Genomic DNA, 15,547 nt, shown 5'->3' on the forward strand with positions numbered 1-15,547 from the left:
TAAAAAAATTGGTAGCCGGAGAAGCAAACCATCAAGATATTTTTTAACATTTCACAAGGTCGACAAGGATACCTTTGCACTTTAAGGAATACAAAAATGCTAACTGCAATACAATACTATTTTTATAGACTCACCAAACTATTCCCTATCCCCATCTCCACCATTGATTTTGAGAAACTAGGACACCTGTATGTGATAGGAAGGGTGGAGATGGAAGGTTTGTAAAAACATCCCTGCGAGTAAAAGAAATCCATTATTTTCAAGTGTGCAGCAAAGAATAAAGATATAACAAGATTGCCTGGTATTCTGAATTCCAGAGCTTTGAACCATTCCACTTTCTTTCTTTGCATATTTTGTTTTTCGACCTTATCGCAGGATGGACTGAGTACGAAAAACAATTCCTTGCAGCCCAAAAGTTAAAATAATAAAAATAATAATTACATCATATTCTCCAGATTACTTTTCCACATAATATATTACATGACCAACTATGCTTTGGGGGGAGAGAGAGAGAGAGAGAACAGTAACTACCAGGGATTTCTACCGAGAACTAAACTATACAGAATACAAAACAAGAGAAGACACTGATTGAAAGATTATACAGATGCAACTAATATGCAGTAACTGCTGGAAAATTCTTTCTTGAACTACAAGTTCAAATAAATCAATACAAGACAGTAATGCAAAGATTATACAGTTGAATGACCATTGCTCTCATGCTTCTTACATTCTCCTCCTCTATTCTATTATTACTACTGATTTAATGAACAAACAAACAATGAATGAATATAAGCTTTATATTGGCTCTGTCTAAACAAAATTACAGACAAAGAGACTATATCTACCCGCTCCCTGAAGTGTCATTGATGCGTAAGATATCCACCAAGCAGAAAAGCATATTAGAACTGGGGCAGTGAAAGGAGTATATCTATTGGAGTATCATTCTAATAAACCTTATATTCTCTATTCTTTGTCTTCTACACCATTAGCACCTTTCTCTGGCGTGCTGGGACTCTGCCCCTCATTGGTAGATTTGCCATCAATTGGCTCCTCAACATTAGCTGGTTTCCCCTATCGCATTCAAAGGAAATTTAATTAATAATTTTAAAACATATGAAGCACAGTAACAGAAATATTGTAAACCCCTTACCTTATTGAACAAAATGATTTGTGTCCTGCTTACTAATATTGTAAGATTCAAGATATACAGTGGATTTTAAGCATGTATGGTGTACATGAAGAGAAAACAAATAGAAACTAACCTTATTCCGGTCTCTCCAGCCAATTCCAAATGGACGAGCTAGCAAACTAATTTTTCTTGCAGGAAAATCTTGTGTCTCTTGATTGCTTTGTACTGTTGAAGAATCTGGATGTGGAGATCTACAAATCAAAATTGCACAAACAAAGCAAAATTGCACAAATCACATCCAAAGGGGCATAATATGCAAGCAATACAGAAATGTTTCTAAGCTGATACCCTACATATATTAGGACCTCCCCCCCTCCCCCTTGAGGTGAGGAAAAGGTAGGGAAAGGGTTAGGGGGTGGCTGCATGTAAAAAGGCAGATGCTGCAGCAAATAGAGACATAGAGGCAAAAGAAGAATCATATTAACAAATGGACCAAAGTCGAATACATACCGAGGGGAAGGTTGTGCTTTAACTTGGCCAGATTGGTACTGCAAGGTAGCCTCCAGCATTGATTCTGCCATAACCACTCTCTTCTCCATTTCAGCAAGTGAAGCAGTGGCCTCTTCATACTTTTCCTGCATACATATAGTTGTTGTAGCAGGGGGTATTACACACCAAAAAAAAAAAAGGAACAGAACATCTGAATAATCAATATTTTAAATTCCAAAGATAGTAATTCCGCTAAATGTACAAAACCATCCAATCTACTCATTCCATCGAGACTGGTGCAGACTAATATGAATACACAATAGAAGTGCTTGCAGCTGTTGGATACATAACATACAGGGAGACAGAAAATTGTAACATGATGTATCAAACTAATGACCGCAGTTCATAAAGAGTCAAATTTCAAAAGGAAAAAAAAGGGTAGTAAGGAAAAAAGATGGTAACAGTTCCAATTTTATCACTACAATAGACAAAGTTGAAAATTTCTGAGACACTCTGGTTTTGATTCATGAAATTTGGATGGAGTCCTAAGTACATTGCCTTAAATGGCAGATGTAACCAGGCTGGTTTGGGTTTTATGTATACTAGTTGCAGACCTGCGCGATACATGGAAAAAATTAACTATTTGTTTTTTTGTTAAGTGAAATATAAAGTATAGTAGATACAATATATTAGATTTTCTAAATTAAGCTATCTATATTTTTTAGTTATTGTTATTTAAAAGTGTTCTAAATTTTGTAATTTTTTTTCAAGGATATATAATGCAATTTACATTCAATTATTATAAGAGCAAGATACTCTGTAAGTATTATAATGTGTGGTTGGAATTTGTTTATAGTGTTTCTTACAAACAGTTCATCATCTATACGTCTTGAATAGACTAAAGAGGAAGTAAATATAAGTAAATCCATCACAAATATTAGAAAAAAAAAAAAATACAAGACTTTAATAACATAACAAAAACGTAATTTTATCAAAAACCTACCAACATTACACTGAGAATGTGACATAAAAGTCAATGAAGCAGCTCCTCTTTCTAGTTTCTACACAAACCTCTCATCCCAAAGCATCACCAAAGTGGATCAAAATGAACCGAATAGATCAAAATGGACCGAAATGCTACGTTGATGTGGTTCAACAAGAGCATGCAACAATATATGCTCGTTTCGGCTTTTAAATATTATTATATAGATGCCAAGGTCAACTCCTAGATACTTTAGCCATATCCTTCCACTTCATAGTACTTCTTGCTCAAAGTTGAGAATTTAATTAAGATATGTAGAGTAGTATTTCTCTCTCTCGTTATTTTCACACACCCTAATACTCCACCCTGCTCAAACTTGAAAATTTAATTAAGATAAGTAGAGTAGTATTTCCTTCCTCTTCTCTCTCTCTCTCTCTTTATTTTCATACACCCTAATATTCCACCCCTTTTGGCACCTTTAAGAATTTCTTACATATAGATGAAAAAAATTGAGGAATTGTGGAGCATCGAATATCAAAGAACTTCATTCCAAAGAGGCCCAAGGTTATCACTTTAAAATCCAGATGAAGAAAGACATAAAAGGTAGATAAGATAAAAAAATTATAATACTTGTCTACAAGAGGTAGTCTGACACTATGGGATTTGCTGCTAGTGTTTTTGCTGCAGGTTTATCTGGTTTGAAGAAAGAGCTTACTCATCCAAAAAATCCGTTGAAGCAATTATATAAAGGACTGAAAGAGAGCACAACATGATCTAAGATGATATCATACATAATTATGAGCCAACCTCCCCACAACTCTCATCCCCTTCATAGGCAATTTTATCAGTATAAGACACTTTTTATTTTTGATAAGTAAACTTTATTAATAATAAAAATAACTACCCAGGTACACTGGAAGTATAACACTTAAGTAAAATGGTAGCAGAAGACATGTAACAGAAACAAAAATGCTGACATGTTACAGATAATATTAATGTTTCAATATCATGTAAGACAATAACATTTAAAATAAATAAAGTCACGAGGGGAATATTGTGCAACAAAAACATCGTTTAAATAATCAGCATGCTCAAGATAGATAATATTGAGATTAGAGCATCACCAGATATGGCTCAATACATAATACAGAAGGAAGTTTATTAACGTGTTTTAAGGTACAAAAGGACAATTATTTACATAATAATGCCCATGACGTTGATGTGGTACAGAATCAGGTCAAGGTTAAGTAATGTACAGGCAGCCGGGCTTCACCTAGGATATTGTTCTTGATATTAACATACTGGCCAAAGACAACCATTTTGTTGACTCCAGATAGTTAGCAAAGATTGATAAATGTAACTACAAGACAAGGGCTAAAATTGATACAACTAATTGTATGAGCTTTCTTCAACTTGCAAATATATAGCTCAATAGAATCTAAGATACACTCAACATCAGATATGCAAGCAAATTTTAGTAAATTAATTACATAAGGATGGTATATGATGGAATAACTACCCAGCAAAGCAATGAAGAAACAAAACCAAAATGTATAGAAACTAAGAAGTAAACCTGAAGCACTTGAGCAGCATATCTTTGAGCTGCTGCATCTTGCTCGGCAAATCTACGAGCATCTTCTGTTACCTTTTGCTCTTGCTCTACCCGCATCAAAACCTATGAGATTGGTAAAATAATTCAATATAACCATGAAATACCATAACAAGTTATTAGAGTAGATGGTCTTATCAAAGTAGGAAGTTTAAATAAAATGGAGGAAAAACGAAACCTGAAGCATGGCATTTTCTTGTTCCTGCTTATCAGCAACAGCCCTCCGAAGCTCAGTAACCTCTTGCTCTAACTGCTCAACCTGCAGATTGTAAGCAGAATTAACCTTTGACTAAGGTTTTCTAACAATGGATAGGAACTTGCAGAAGAAAGCATCTATTTTCACAGAAATGTTTTGGCATCCCACATACTAGCATAACACTAACTTCAGAACATGCAGGCTACTCAATACATCATTGTCTTTAACTCTCTTATTGCCTCTAAATTAGGCCAAGCACTAAGCAGTTTTTTGATAATTTGGTGGTTACAACAATGGTAGAGGGGGGATTTGAACCCTATTTCTCCTAACAAAGGAGAGTAGGCTATGCCACTGAGCTGCAAGGTTCATGGCACCAAAGTCTACAAAAATTTGAAGCAAAATCTAAATGCAATGCACATTAATTTCACTATGGCAGTGAACAGCTGCTTGCAGTGTGAAAAATCTATTAAGACTTTGCCATTTTTTATAGGTAAATACAGATGCACTCATACAGGGATTAGCAAGTGACCTCACCTTACCACCTTTTCCTTGTGAGGGAATGAGACGCCATTTGGTCCAAAGAATATCAAACCATAACACTTTAAAAATAAATGCATCAATGAATTATAAAGGACACAATCAGTGCACCATCCTATATCTTCATACTTCTATAGTATATATCTATTACTATAGAAAATATATTGGCAGAGTCAAAAGCAAAATGAGATGATGACATACTTTGATTTTTCCATCAAAGCCTAACTTTCTTAGAGGGAAACAAAGAGAGAGTCTTTAGGGCACTGAAAACTAGCAAAATCCTAGAGTTCTCTAAGGAACTAACAAATCCACAGCAATTTTTTTTGATAAGTAAAATCCACAGCAATTTTATTGATAATATTAAGACAAGCTATCTTTAAGATGAAGAAAACTAGCAAAACCCTGGAGTTCTGTAAGATACTAGCAGATCCACATCAATTTCATTGATAGTATTAAGATAAGCTATCATAATGATCGCACTTATCAAAAAAAAAAAAAGCTATCATAACCACTGCATAGTGTAATAGCCTCTATACGAAGAATAAAATTGTAACACCTTAAAAAAATTAAGAATAATTCCCATAAGTGAAAACTAATCCTAACTATACACATCAGGTTAAATAAAAATAAATTAAAGACAAATATACCCTAGAAACCCTAGTTATACTAGCACAAGTGGCACTTAAAAAATACAACAACAGTGCCACAGCTACAGTGCTGTTAACAGTATCTTTTTTCCTCTCCTTCCCCTATATATATCCAGCATAGACCTAATCTAAACCTAGACAACCAGATAATACTCCAACAAGATGTTTATCACACTTCCCATGGTGAGTGCTTTACAACCATCCCCAGATGTTAAAGGAGATAATATATATCAACTGAAAAACTAAAAAGGGACTATGCTCCCACCATAGATTTCCTCAGTGAACTGGGTTTTTTTATTACTCTGGCATAAGATCTACACAAACCCCACCCTCATATTTACCAATTTCCCAAGGCCCAGGGGCACTCACAGTCCCTCAGTTATCCTTTAAAGGATGTTCTTCAAACCAAGGTAAGTTTAATCTAGAAGATCACTGTAACATGTGCAACTAGACATACACTTATATTTTAACAGTTAAATACATTTTCAAAATCATGCATGCAGCAAGCTCAGCATGGTAACCAAAAAAAGGTAGATATACATTACAAGAACTGTATTTCTGATCAATAGAAGAACTGCTATGTGTAATGGTATTCAGGATATACCCTGGCACTCAATTGCCGCCGATTGTCCTGCTTGACCATCTCCATTAGAGCTGTCTCCAACTCCTCAGCTCTGAAAAAAGTCAGGAAGAAGCCAGACTATCAGTTATGTACTAATGAAAAGCAGTACTTGTGACTTGTTTAAGAACAACAGTATTCCATGACTGAATGTGGTTGCTGTGAAATCATACTCTGTAGACCAGGGGACGTCAAGGAACTTTCCTCAATTTCCATAACAGACTGCTATCTTAAGGCACCCCAAGAACAAAGAAAAATAACTATAAACAATATAATAATAATAATAATAATAATAATAAAAAGAGAGAGAGAGCTCAACAAAGGTTGTGATCTTAAAACAGCTAAAATAAATTTCAGATATACGAGAATTCTCCACATCCTTTCTAGAGAGGATTCCTTGTAAACACTGGGACTGACATTGTACTTAACACAGAGACTGTCCAATGTATTGAATGGACAAAGGAATAAGGACCTGGAGCAAGATGGAAAACCTTTTGTGGAAAAGTTTTGATAAGGAAGTAAAGGTATAAACAAACAGCAACTATAGGAGTTCTATTAGGAAGAAGATTATATAGTAACTACAGCAAACGGTTTACTTATAAAAAAAAATTAAAAAAAAAAACTACAGCAAATGGGAAGACAAATAGATAAAAGGGCCAAGTGACCATTTCCAGCTGACAATGGAAACTCCACTTAGCAACATCTTGAAGTTTCCCTCCACTACATAAACTAAACATTGTTGCTATTCAAACTCAGAACCCCAAATGCAGTGCACGGTGACCAATTTCCAGCTGTTCTTAATAAGGCAAATTCTGGTTTCTGCACACACACCCAGTCCCTGACCTGATCGGACATAATTTAAAAAGATCGCCCACCCGCCCCACCCCCCAAAAAAAAGAAAAAGAAAAAGAAAATCAATATTCAATTAATGATGATCAATAGGTGAGTAATTTGAAGAGGAATATGGAATACCAAAGCCTGAAAGCAATAACTGAATAAACAATTGTTGAAGACTTTCCTAGTAACAGGGACTTTCATGCTTAAAGTATACATGGTACACGGGTTATCTTATATGTAATAAAGCCCCTATCATCATAAAGCAGCTAAGATTGAGAACAAGACCATAGTGTTGGCAACCAAGAAAGATAAAAAGGATTCCTATTATAAGTTAGGAAGATGTACATCCAATGGCAAATATTAACCTGAGTACAGCCGATCTTTCCTCCTCCAGCAACTTGCACAATTCAACCTTTAACCACACCACCTGCATGCAGTTCATATGTTAGACTCACTTATGGTGTGAGGAAAATGCTCTTAAGTATCATCAACAAAGAAGTCAAATACTTAAATTCATATTTATACAATGAAAAAAAGGATTGCAGAAGACATTAAACATCCAAAGCTTTCTACCTTGAGAATCATTAAAAAATGGAGTAAAGCCTTTCTTTAAATATATATTTACACATGCACCCCGATGGCTCTTGAACACATGAACTCACCCTCCACTTTGCTTTTACAAGGGGTGGAGGTGCCATTTAAGCTAGAGCTCATTAAGTTCTTTAACAATAATATAAAATGGCATAACATTAAACCTCCATTTCTCTTCTTTTGCCCCTTCCACAATTCATATTCAAAAAATAAGATAAAATCAACAAAATAGGTTTCCCTCCTTAAATTTTGGCACAATGATCAATATGCTAGTGTGTGATCTATATATTAATTTGAGTCATGACGTGACGCCTCAAGATTTATTATAATAATAAACATAACTTGTTTTAAGAAATATTCCACCTTGATTTCTTACCTACATGGATGGTTTCTTCCAGTATATATGTAGCTACAAATAAAAAAAAAATATGGACATCTTTGTTCTTTTCAGTAATTATGGAAGGAAAAATAAAAAAGAGCAAAGCCAAAAGTACAGAGGACAGATGATATGACGATAATCAATATATTGTGACTTATAAGCTATCCTAAAAATAGTAACCATCCCTTTATATTATCTACAAAATGAGTGCAGTGTCAAGCAATTTTTATTTTTTATTTTTTTATGAGGCTCTTAATCCTTTAAGAATGTGATGCTTGACTCAGCCCAACTTTGATGATCATGCACAGACCTGTGCAACTAAGTTGATAGCAAATTTGAGTAAAATAAGTGTTAAATCTGAAATAAAAAATAGCACAGGTTAATATATTTAGTACCTTTTATCCATACATGAATCTATCCTATTGGCTGAATAACCATGCAAAAGCATTTACAGGAGCGAAATGCTTACTTCATTGTTTTCCAAAGTTAAGGAAAGGACAATGCAAAGAAGAAGAGGAACAAAGAGCTTATTTAACGTCATTGCTATCTAAAGAAAGGACAATGCAAAGGTGACGAATAAGAGAGAAGACACAAGACCTGCTCTTGAAGATCTTTGACAGAATCAACCTCCACATCCCCAGTCAGGCTAATGACAATTTCATCTGCATTAGTGGACCCAGACTCCGAACGAGATAGACTACCATTTGTTTGTGCATCAGTCAATTGTTCTGTTTTATTAGCTTCTAATATCATTGATTTAGGATCATGCTTAAAACCATAAAGTTTAGAAGCCAGTCCCTTAGAGTCCCTCCAAGCCCGAAGCCCCTTTGATCTTTCCTCAACTGCAGCTATAACTGCTGACCGATGTTTAGTTCTCAACTCCTGTAATCGGGTTTCGTTTACATTTTGGTAACCCATGCAAGCAGTCAGTACAAGTTGACTGCTATCAAATGTTGAGCCAGCCAGCGATTGCAGCAAAGTAACTGCATCTCCAGCATCCTTAGTTGTAACCAATGCAGGGCCTACATGAAACTGAGCTAAATTAAGTTTTATAGAGTAAAACCACGTACATGGTACTAAATTTATATTACTTGCACCCCCAATAACATATCAAAGTATTCAAAAAACTCAATTATTTTTTTACCCAGTACCATATAACTCCATCAAAGCAAGTGCTGTTCTAAACAGCATGACGCGGTTTCCCTCAAAAAGAAGCACATCCCAGACTCGAAGAACTGGAGTAAGGATAAATCCATCAGATTATATATAAGCTTTATAAAGAAGGTACAGGAAATGAGAATGCAAAGACTGGTATGATAGCCAAGCAGCAAAGAATATGCATATAGATATAAGATGCATGTCAACACAACTACGCTTTAATGTTAAAAAGACACAACATAAAACCTGACCACTTTCCCATGGAAGCATGTTCATAAAAATGGATAGGAACCACGGTCCAGTAACCCAAGCCACCTGTACTCCCAGGTAATCTAGATGATGGACTGCATCAGATGTAGACATAACGTAAAAAAACTACTCAACAAGCTTTGTACAGATAAAAAAACTCAGGAACTGCAAAGACAATGCCAAGAATATACGAACCCAATTTAGGAAATCTTTCCCGTACCAACTCCTCAAAAGCAAGTTGGTCAACCTAAAAAGCACAACAGCCTATTAGAAGAAATGTGCCATCCTCCACCACTATGCAGTAGCTATGAACTTTCCTTGACTTCATTACCATAGCTCTTTTGAGGAGAGTAGAAAAACACATATCACTCAAACATGAATGTAAGAATACCTGAGACTCTATCATTTCCTCTGAGTAATAGCCATCAAAATAGTCATCAATGATGCCCATCAAGGCCCTGAAAATTTTTAGCTTGATTAATAAGGGCATATAGACAATAAAGTTGACAGCAAAAAACATAGATGTTGCACAATTATAGACCATTTAGTCATGTATTCTTACAGAAGAGAATGCAATTAAATATAGAGACAATAACATTAATCATGTTCCCTCTACAACATGTACTTATTCTATGCAAGTAAGGGAGTATGCATTCTGGAAAGGATTATGTCAAATGTTTCAGACTTACCAAAATGCATTTTCTTCAGGCATCAAAAGTAGTAATAAGCCAGCAAAGAAATTCATGGCCTGCATATTGATCAAGTCCAATAAGAGAAATGTCAGACAGTCAGTTATCTGGATTTGTATGGTAAACAGAATAAAATTTAGCAGCCCAACCAAAAAAGAAATTTGGGTAAGGAGTGGCATGCAAAAGCCTCTTATTCCACTGCAATCTGCAGCAAATCTTTGAAATTAACTTTTTGTATGTCCATCTTCACTTGGCCATGCAACACTAATTTGAAGGGAACTAATTTTTTTAACAATGATAAGCCAAATGAAGAACTAATGGCTTATACCCTCTTTCTAATGGTGATTACACATAGACTTGATGGGCCCTAAACCCACGACCTAACACTCCACCTTGTCTTACAAGTGGAGGAGATGCCATTTCAGCTAGAACTCTGGTGGCTAATATTTTCTCTAAAGGAAAAGTATGACACATCAATCAATAATTGTGACTGTTAGTAACATTTCCTTCTGGAAAGAGTTACTTTTAAAGTTTTAATTTCTAAGCGAACGTGATTTTCTAGATCAATCTACTTTCCAGTTTTACTTCCGTGAAATCTTTCTAGTGTGGTGGGCTCATGTAAGCTTTTTACTAATTAAGAATTCCAAATTTTAAGTAATCACCAATTAAATTAAAGGTCTAACACTATGTTATATACAATTTTACTAGTATAATCTTCCCCATTTATCAGTCTTTTTCTTAAAATATGGATAAAATGGATATTTCACCTCTAATTCATTAAAGGAACAAGTGTCCTCCCACTTTTGAGAGGAATGCTTAGGAAAGAGTGGAATGAAATGGGCATTCCCTCATAGTTCTTCCATTCTTTCTACTACAATCCCAAACAAGGGAAGAGATGGAATATGCTTTTTTTTTTTTTATAGGTGAAATATTGTTTGGACAAGAGGGCCCAGTTCACAGATGTCTTAAGCCCAATATGCTTTAAAAATCCTTTGTATTCCATTCCTTTATGGCTTTACCCCCTTTCCCCTTCCAAATGAACTGTAAAGGTCACAGGCACTTTAGTTGTCAATTTGTCAAATTGCAAAACATAACTATTTAAATAATTGTGCTAGGTGGTTCCAGCTGATTTGATGTGGTTAATTTGGCAGGAGCGTAATAATCATACTTTTGAAGATATTGTGAGATCAATAGATCTTTTGAAGCCTATACTAGTTGGGACCTTATTTAAGTGGAGTAAAATTTGGGGTTTTACACAATGTATTTCCATTTCCGAATTTCTTCTTTCTATTCATATCTCTTCCTGAGGTACTTGTATTCGTTTTAAGGTCTAATTGTTCACCATCGTGAACATAATGTACTTTTAATGGAATAAATCTTTGATTACCTATCAAAATAATAATAATAATAATAATAATTGTGCTAGGTGGGGAGCTATAAGTTCAAACTGTCATTTAAGAGATTTCTGTAACAGTAGTATCCTTAAAAACAGTGCAACCACAATCAAAATAAAGCATATAACCTCTTCTAGAAACAAATACCTGACAGTACCCAACAGAGGGATTATGTCTAGCATATGCTGTAAGTAGTCGCCTCAAAGCATTTCTACCATCCTCATCCAAAGCAGGATGCCCTGGAAATGTCCGAGGCAAATCCTGCAAATTAAACCAATAACAATAAGTTGAGAAAATTGGATAAATTATATACACATAGAAGGTAGATCCACAAAATGAAGCTATTGAACACAAAGGTTGAATAAGAGTTGGACGTAATGACCTTCTCAATCTGCCCTTTCCATTTCTCTGGCACGCATACAGAATCTGTAGTAAATCCCTCACCATTGTTATCTGACTGCACGTTATTTTGTTCTTTGTTATTGCCAGAATTAGTTTCTCGAGTTAGCAGATCCTGGTAATAATTGTCAACTCGACGTGCTCTCACACCCACAAAAGCTTGCCAAAGCTGAAATATTTCGGGCATAATGCAATTACAGAACTTAGTCACCAAGAAATAAACTTTTAACTATGATAAATAGCAAAATGGAATATTAATCTGCACCTCTCCCCTGAGAGCCATAGGCACTCCACCGCGAACAAGGACTTCTAACTCTTCTTTCCAAGGAAACAAAGATTCCCAAGGGGACATGTCACCAGCAGCGGGGGTACTGGCAGCATCACTTGCAGGAGCATCTTGAATGGGATCAGACCTCTCTGCGTCATAAAACTCGTCCTCAGAGTCCTCCTCAGACAATCCCTTAGAGGATTTAACCTCTTCAATAGGGGAAGGAAGTGGCTTCCCGGTTCCAGCGCCTTGCTCATCTTTCGATAAATTAGACTTCTTTTTTACACGAATGCTCATCATATCTTCAATGCCACAAAGGGACGGTCTGATCTCAGACCAAATTTGAACCTTATGTGTTTTCGTCTCCTTAGTTTCAGGAACCTCATCCTTTCTAGCACCATTTTCAGCCGAATCATTGGAATCGAGCTTCTGGCTACTTAAATCGTCTCCTTCAACAACCTTCTCTAAACTAACATCTGCTTCTTGCTCTAAAACTCCGGCCAAAACGGCCTTCTTATCTTCTTCAACTGATATTCCGTTTACAGGCGGTTGAGCTGACTCTGCTTGCCGCTCCAGGAAAGACTTCCACCTATCTGATCTTTCCTCCTCTTCCTCCTGAAATGGTCAACTAACATTACATAAAAGCACAACATTGTTTTACATTGCGTCTCTTCAAACTCCATTCGGTTGCTGACAAATATGAGAAGAAAAATGAAACTTGTGATTTGATCCCTGAAATTTGGGGTATAAAAAGTTTCGATTTATTATTAAAAAGAGAAGAATAATTCAATCCCTTTATTTAAGGAGTCAGTTCAATTTTGGTCCCTTAAATATGTGGGTAGTTAGATTCGGTTCAGGGAACCAAATCTCTTTAAATTCAAGCACTCTCTTTTGACTCTCTTTGCTTAGTCTCTAATTTTAAAAAATTAAAAATATATATATTATAAACTCTATAATCCTTTTCTCTTCCTTTTTTTTCCAAATTTTCTCAGCAACCAAACAAGAGTGTTGAGACTCAAGTCAAGACTAGTAGGAAGGACCGCAACAAGTAGAACAAAACCTTATAGATATTAGCATATTCGCGGTATCTCTGTACATGTTGAGGCCTCACAGCAAATCCATAGGCGTCCCTGTACACACCAATTCTATCAAATTCCCAAAAAAAAAAAAAAAAACACACACACACACACAAAGCAAAGTTCTCAATCACAAACAAATCAAAAACCAAGTTCCATCACAACTACAAACCGTGAACTACGAAATTTTTTTCAGAGCGCGATCGCAGCTCGAATTACCTGCAATCGGCCTTCGCAGACTGCCGATTCACACTCAAAAACCTCGATCCTATTCTATTTCTTATGCCGTTCGGCATTGTGCCTAGAGCGCCAATTCAAAAATCAACTAACAAGAACCATTACACACTTCCCACTATTTAAATCCAAGCAAACTCACTGAATTTACATACATAAAAAATTAAAAAATTAAAAAAAAAAAAACGAATCAAATAGCAATAACTACTTTTAAAAAAGAAGATACGATCGGAATAATTGCCGGTGAGAATTTAATAAAATACACTATGTATGTGTAAATGTATGAAAAGGAAGTTTGATGGATCAGAGGGCGAATTGGGAGAGGACACGTGGAGAGGAGAGAAGCGGGGGTGGGTAGTAGTATGGAGAGAAGCGTACCTCTTGTGGTCGAAGGTGATGACTGAGGGGTTGAGGGCTTTGGTGGTGGCTTTCATTTAGTGAGAGATCGGGGTTTTTTTTTATGGGTGAGTTTATCAGTTTGATGAGATCTCTGTGCTGCTACTTGACTTGCTGTAGCAAGCAACTCTGGTACTTGAGATTTTGAGAGACTTGAGCGAAAGAGAGAGCGTCTGGGATAGTGAGAGGCTTTTGTGTGTTTTGTATGTATGAATTGTGATGGAGTGGGAAAGTTCTAAGTGGAGAGGGGAAGACAGAGAGAGATAGAGAGGCGTTGAGATTTTGAGGGTCACATGCTTAAGGCAAAATGGGCGAGATTACCGCTCACGTTGCTGTTACATGTGCTTTAGATTTCTTAACACTGAGTTCTAAGATTAAAAAGTGACAGCTTTTTCGTTCTAAGATTAAAAATTTGACAGCTTTTTTCGTTTTGTTGAAGAAAAAAATGTTCATCAAATCTCTTTTCTTTTTTTTTCTTTTTTTTTTAAATTGTTAAAAATAATGTCTTCTTTTTTAGTTACCCTATTTCACTTTTTTTTTTTTTTTTTTTTTTTATAGAAACTTATTTCACTTATGTACCTCTTTTTAAACCTTATTTTTACTAGACATACTCTATTTTAACACATTGTTTTGTTTTAGTGATTACGGTTTTTAGAAAATGAGTCATTTTTCAAAAAATATTTTCTATAAAAATATTTCATTTTACTAATATTTGTTGGCAACTTTAAATTAGTTGAAAAACAATATCTTAACTTTCCTTATTTAGCTTTCTGTGTGATTGAGTTATTTTTCAAAAAAAAAATAGTAGAAAATAATATCTAAAAATAAGTCATACTTTTTTAGTTTTTATGTTGACCAAAGATAGTTTACTTTGACTTATTTTTTCTAATGTTATAAAATATTGAAAAATACAAAAAAATTATCTTTACACATGATTTTTCATTAAAAGAACAGAGTATTAAAAAAATAGGTTTATTGGATTTCTCCATATTTTAATGAGTTGAAACTTGAAATATAAACTCTTTATTTAAAATAAAAGGAGAAAATGACCACAAAATATAACATCTTTTATTACTCATAAGGAGAAAAATGACCGCAAAATATAACATCTTTTATTGCTCATAAGGGGCGGGTTGTGTTCATCGATTTATTGGACTTAAATAATAAGTTTGAAAAAAGTATCTCTAAGCAAATAAAAAATATTTTATGAGATGATCTTATAAGGTGTGCTTCTCCTCACAACAAGTGGGATTCACGTGACGATCTCATGAGACTTTCCTCTCATAATATGGATGAGTCTCGCACATGTGAGTTCCACTTATTGTGAGAAATATTTCATGAGACTGTCTCATAAGATATCTTCTCCTCTATATATGTGTTTCTCAAATTATAAATAATATAAAAAAATAAAAACTTATACAAGTCCCTTTCCAAAATAAATACACATGGAATACAAGTCTCACACCACGTCTAAACGCACATTTTGCATTCTAGTTTTGTAGCATGATAATGTGGCAGCACAAAACATATGATTATATGGTATTGGTATTGTCATTGTCATTGTCATTCAGGAGTGGATAATTCTTTGGTGGGAGCCATTTAGAAAGTAATAAACACACCCACTCCCACTACACAAATCAAAGAAAAAAAGAATGATAATTTTCAAGTG

General features: G+C 35.0%; 1 protein-coding gene across 3 annotated transcripts; it reads right to left on the reverse strand.

Annotated features, from left to right (window-relative positions):
- Positions 1-611: 611 nt before the first annotated feature.
- LOC115957848 (TBC1 domain family member 8B) lies at positions 612-14,217 on the reverse strand. Of its 3 annotated transcripts, none has more exons than XM_031076181.1 (19): positions 13,861-14,215; positions 13,468-13,623; positions 13,233-13,302; positions 12,170-12,787; positions 11,888-12,073; positions 11,653-11,766; positions 10,112-10,170; positions 9,814-9,880; positions 9,618-9,669; positions 9,425-9,517; positions 9,167-9,250; positions 8,613-9,037; positions 7,411-7,472; positions 6,194-6,263; positions 4,388-4,468; positions 4,174-4,275; positions 1,640-1,764; positions 1,263-1,380; positions 612-1,071 (listed from the first exon to the last, which is right to left on the reverse strand). In XM_031076181.1, the coding sequence occupies exons 2-19, from the start codon at positions 13,542-13,544 to the stop codon at positions 964-966; spliced, it is 2,511 nt and encodes an 836-aa protein (XP_030932041.1). In that variant the 5' UTR covers positions 13,545-13,623; positions 13,861-14,215; the 3' UTR covers positions 612-963. The 3 variants fall into 3 exon arrangements, with proteins under 3 accessions (XP_030932041.1, XP_030932042.1, XP_030932043.1); XM_031076183.1 differs by having other exon boundaries at positions 978-1,071; positions 1,263-1,366; positions 13,861-14,217; XM_031076182.1 differs by lacking the exon at positions 13,468-13,623 and having other exon boundaries at positions 13,861-14,214.
- Positions 14,218-15,547: the final 1,330 nt, after the last annotated feature.

The sequence above is a fragment of the Quercus lobata genome, chromosome 8 (assembly GCF_001633185.2).
Source record: "Quercus lobata isolate SW786 chromosome 8, ValleyOak3.0 Primary Assembly, whole genome shotgun sequence".
Classification (NCBI taxonomy): domain Eukaryota; kingdom Viridiplantae; phylum Streptophyta; class Magnoliopsida; order Fagales; family Fagaceae; genus Quercus; species Quercus lobata.

Coding starts and splice junctions, on each gene's coding strand:
- LOC115957848 (XM_031076181.1), bottom strand. CDS start 13,544: ATGCCGAACGGCATAAGAAATAGAATAGGATCGAGGTTTTTGAGTGTG. Junction 12,074..12,169: donor CTATGGCTCTCAGGGGAGAG/GTGCAGATTAAT, acceptor GAAATATTTCAG/CTTTGGCAAGCTTTTGTGGG. Junction 10,171..11,652: donor CCTCTGTTGGGTACTGTCAG/GTATTTGTTTCT, acceptor ATCAATATGCAG/GCCATGAATTTCTTTGCTGG.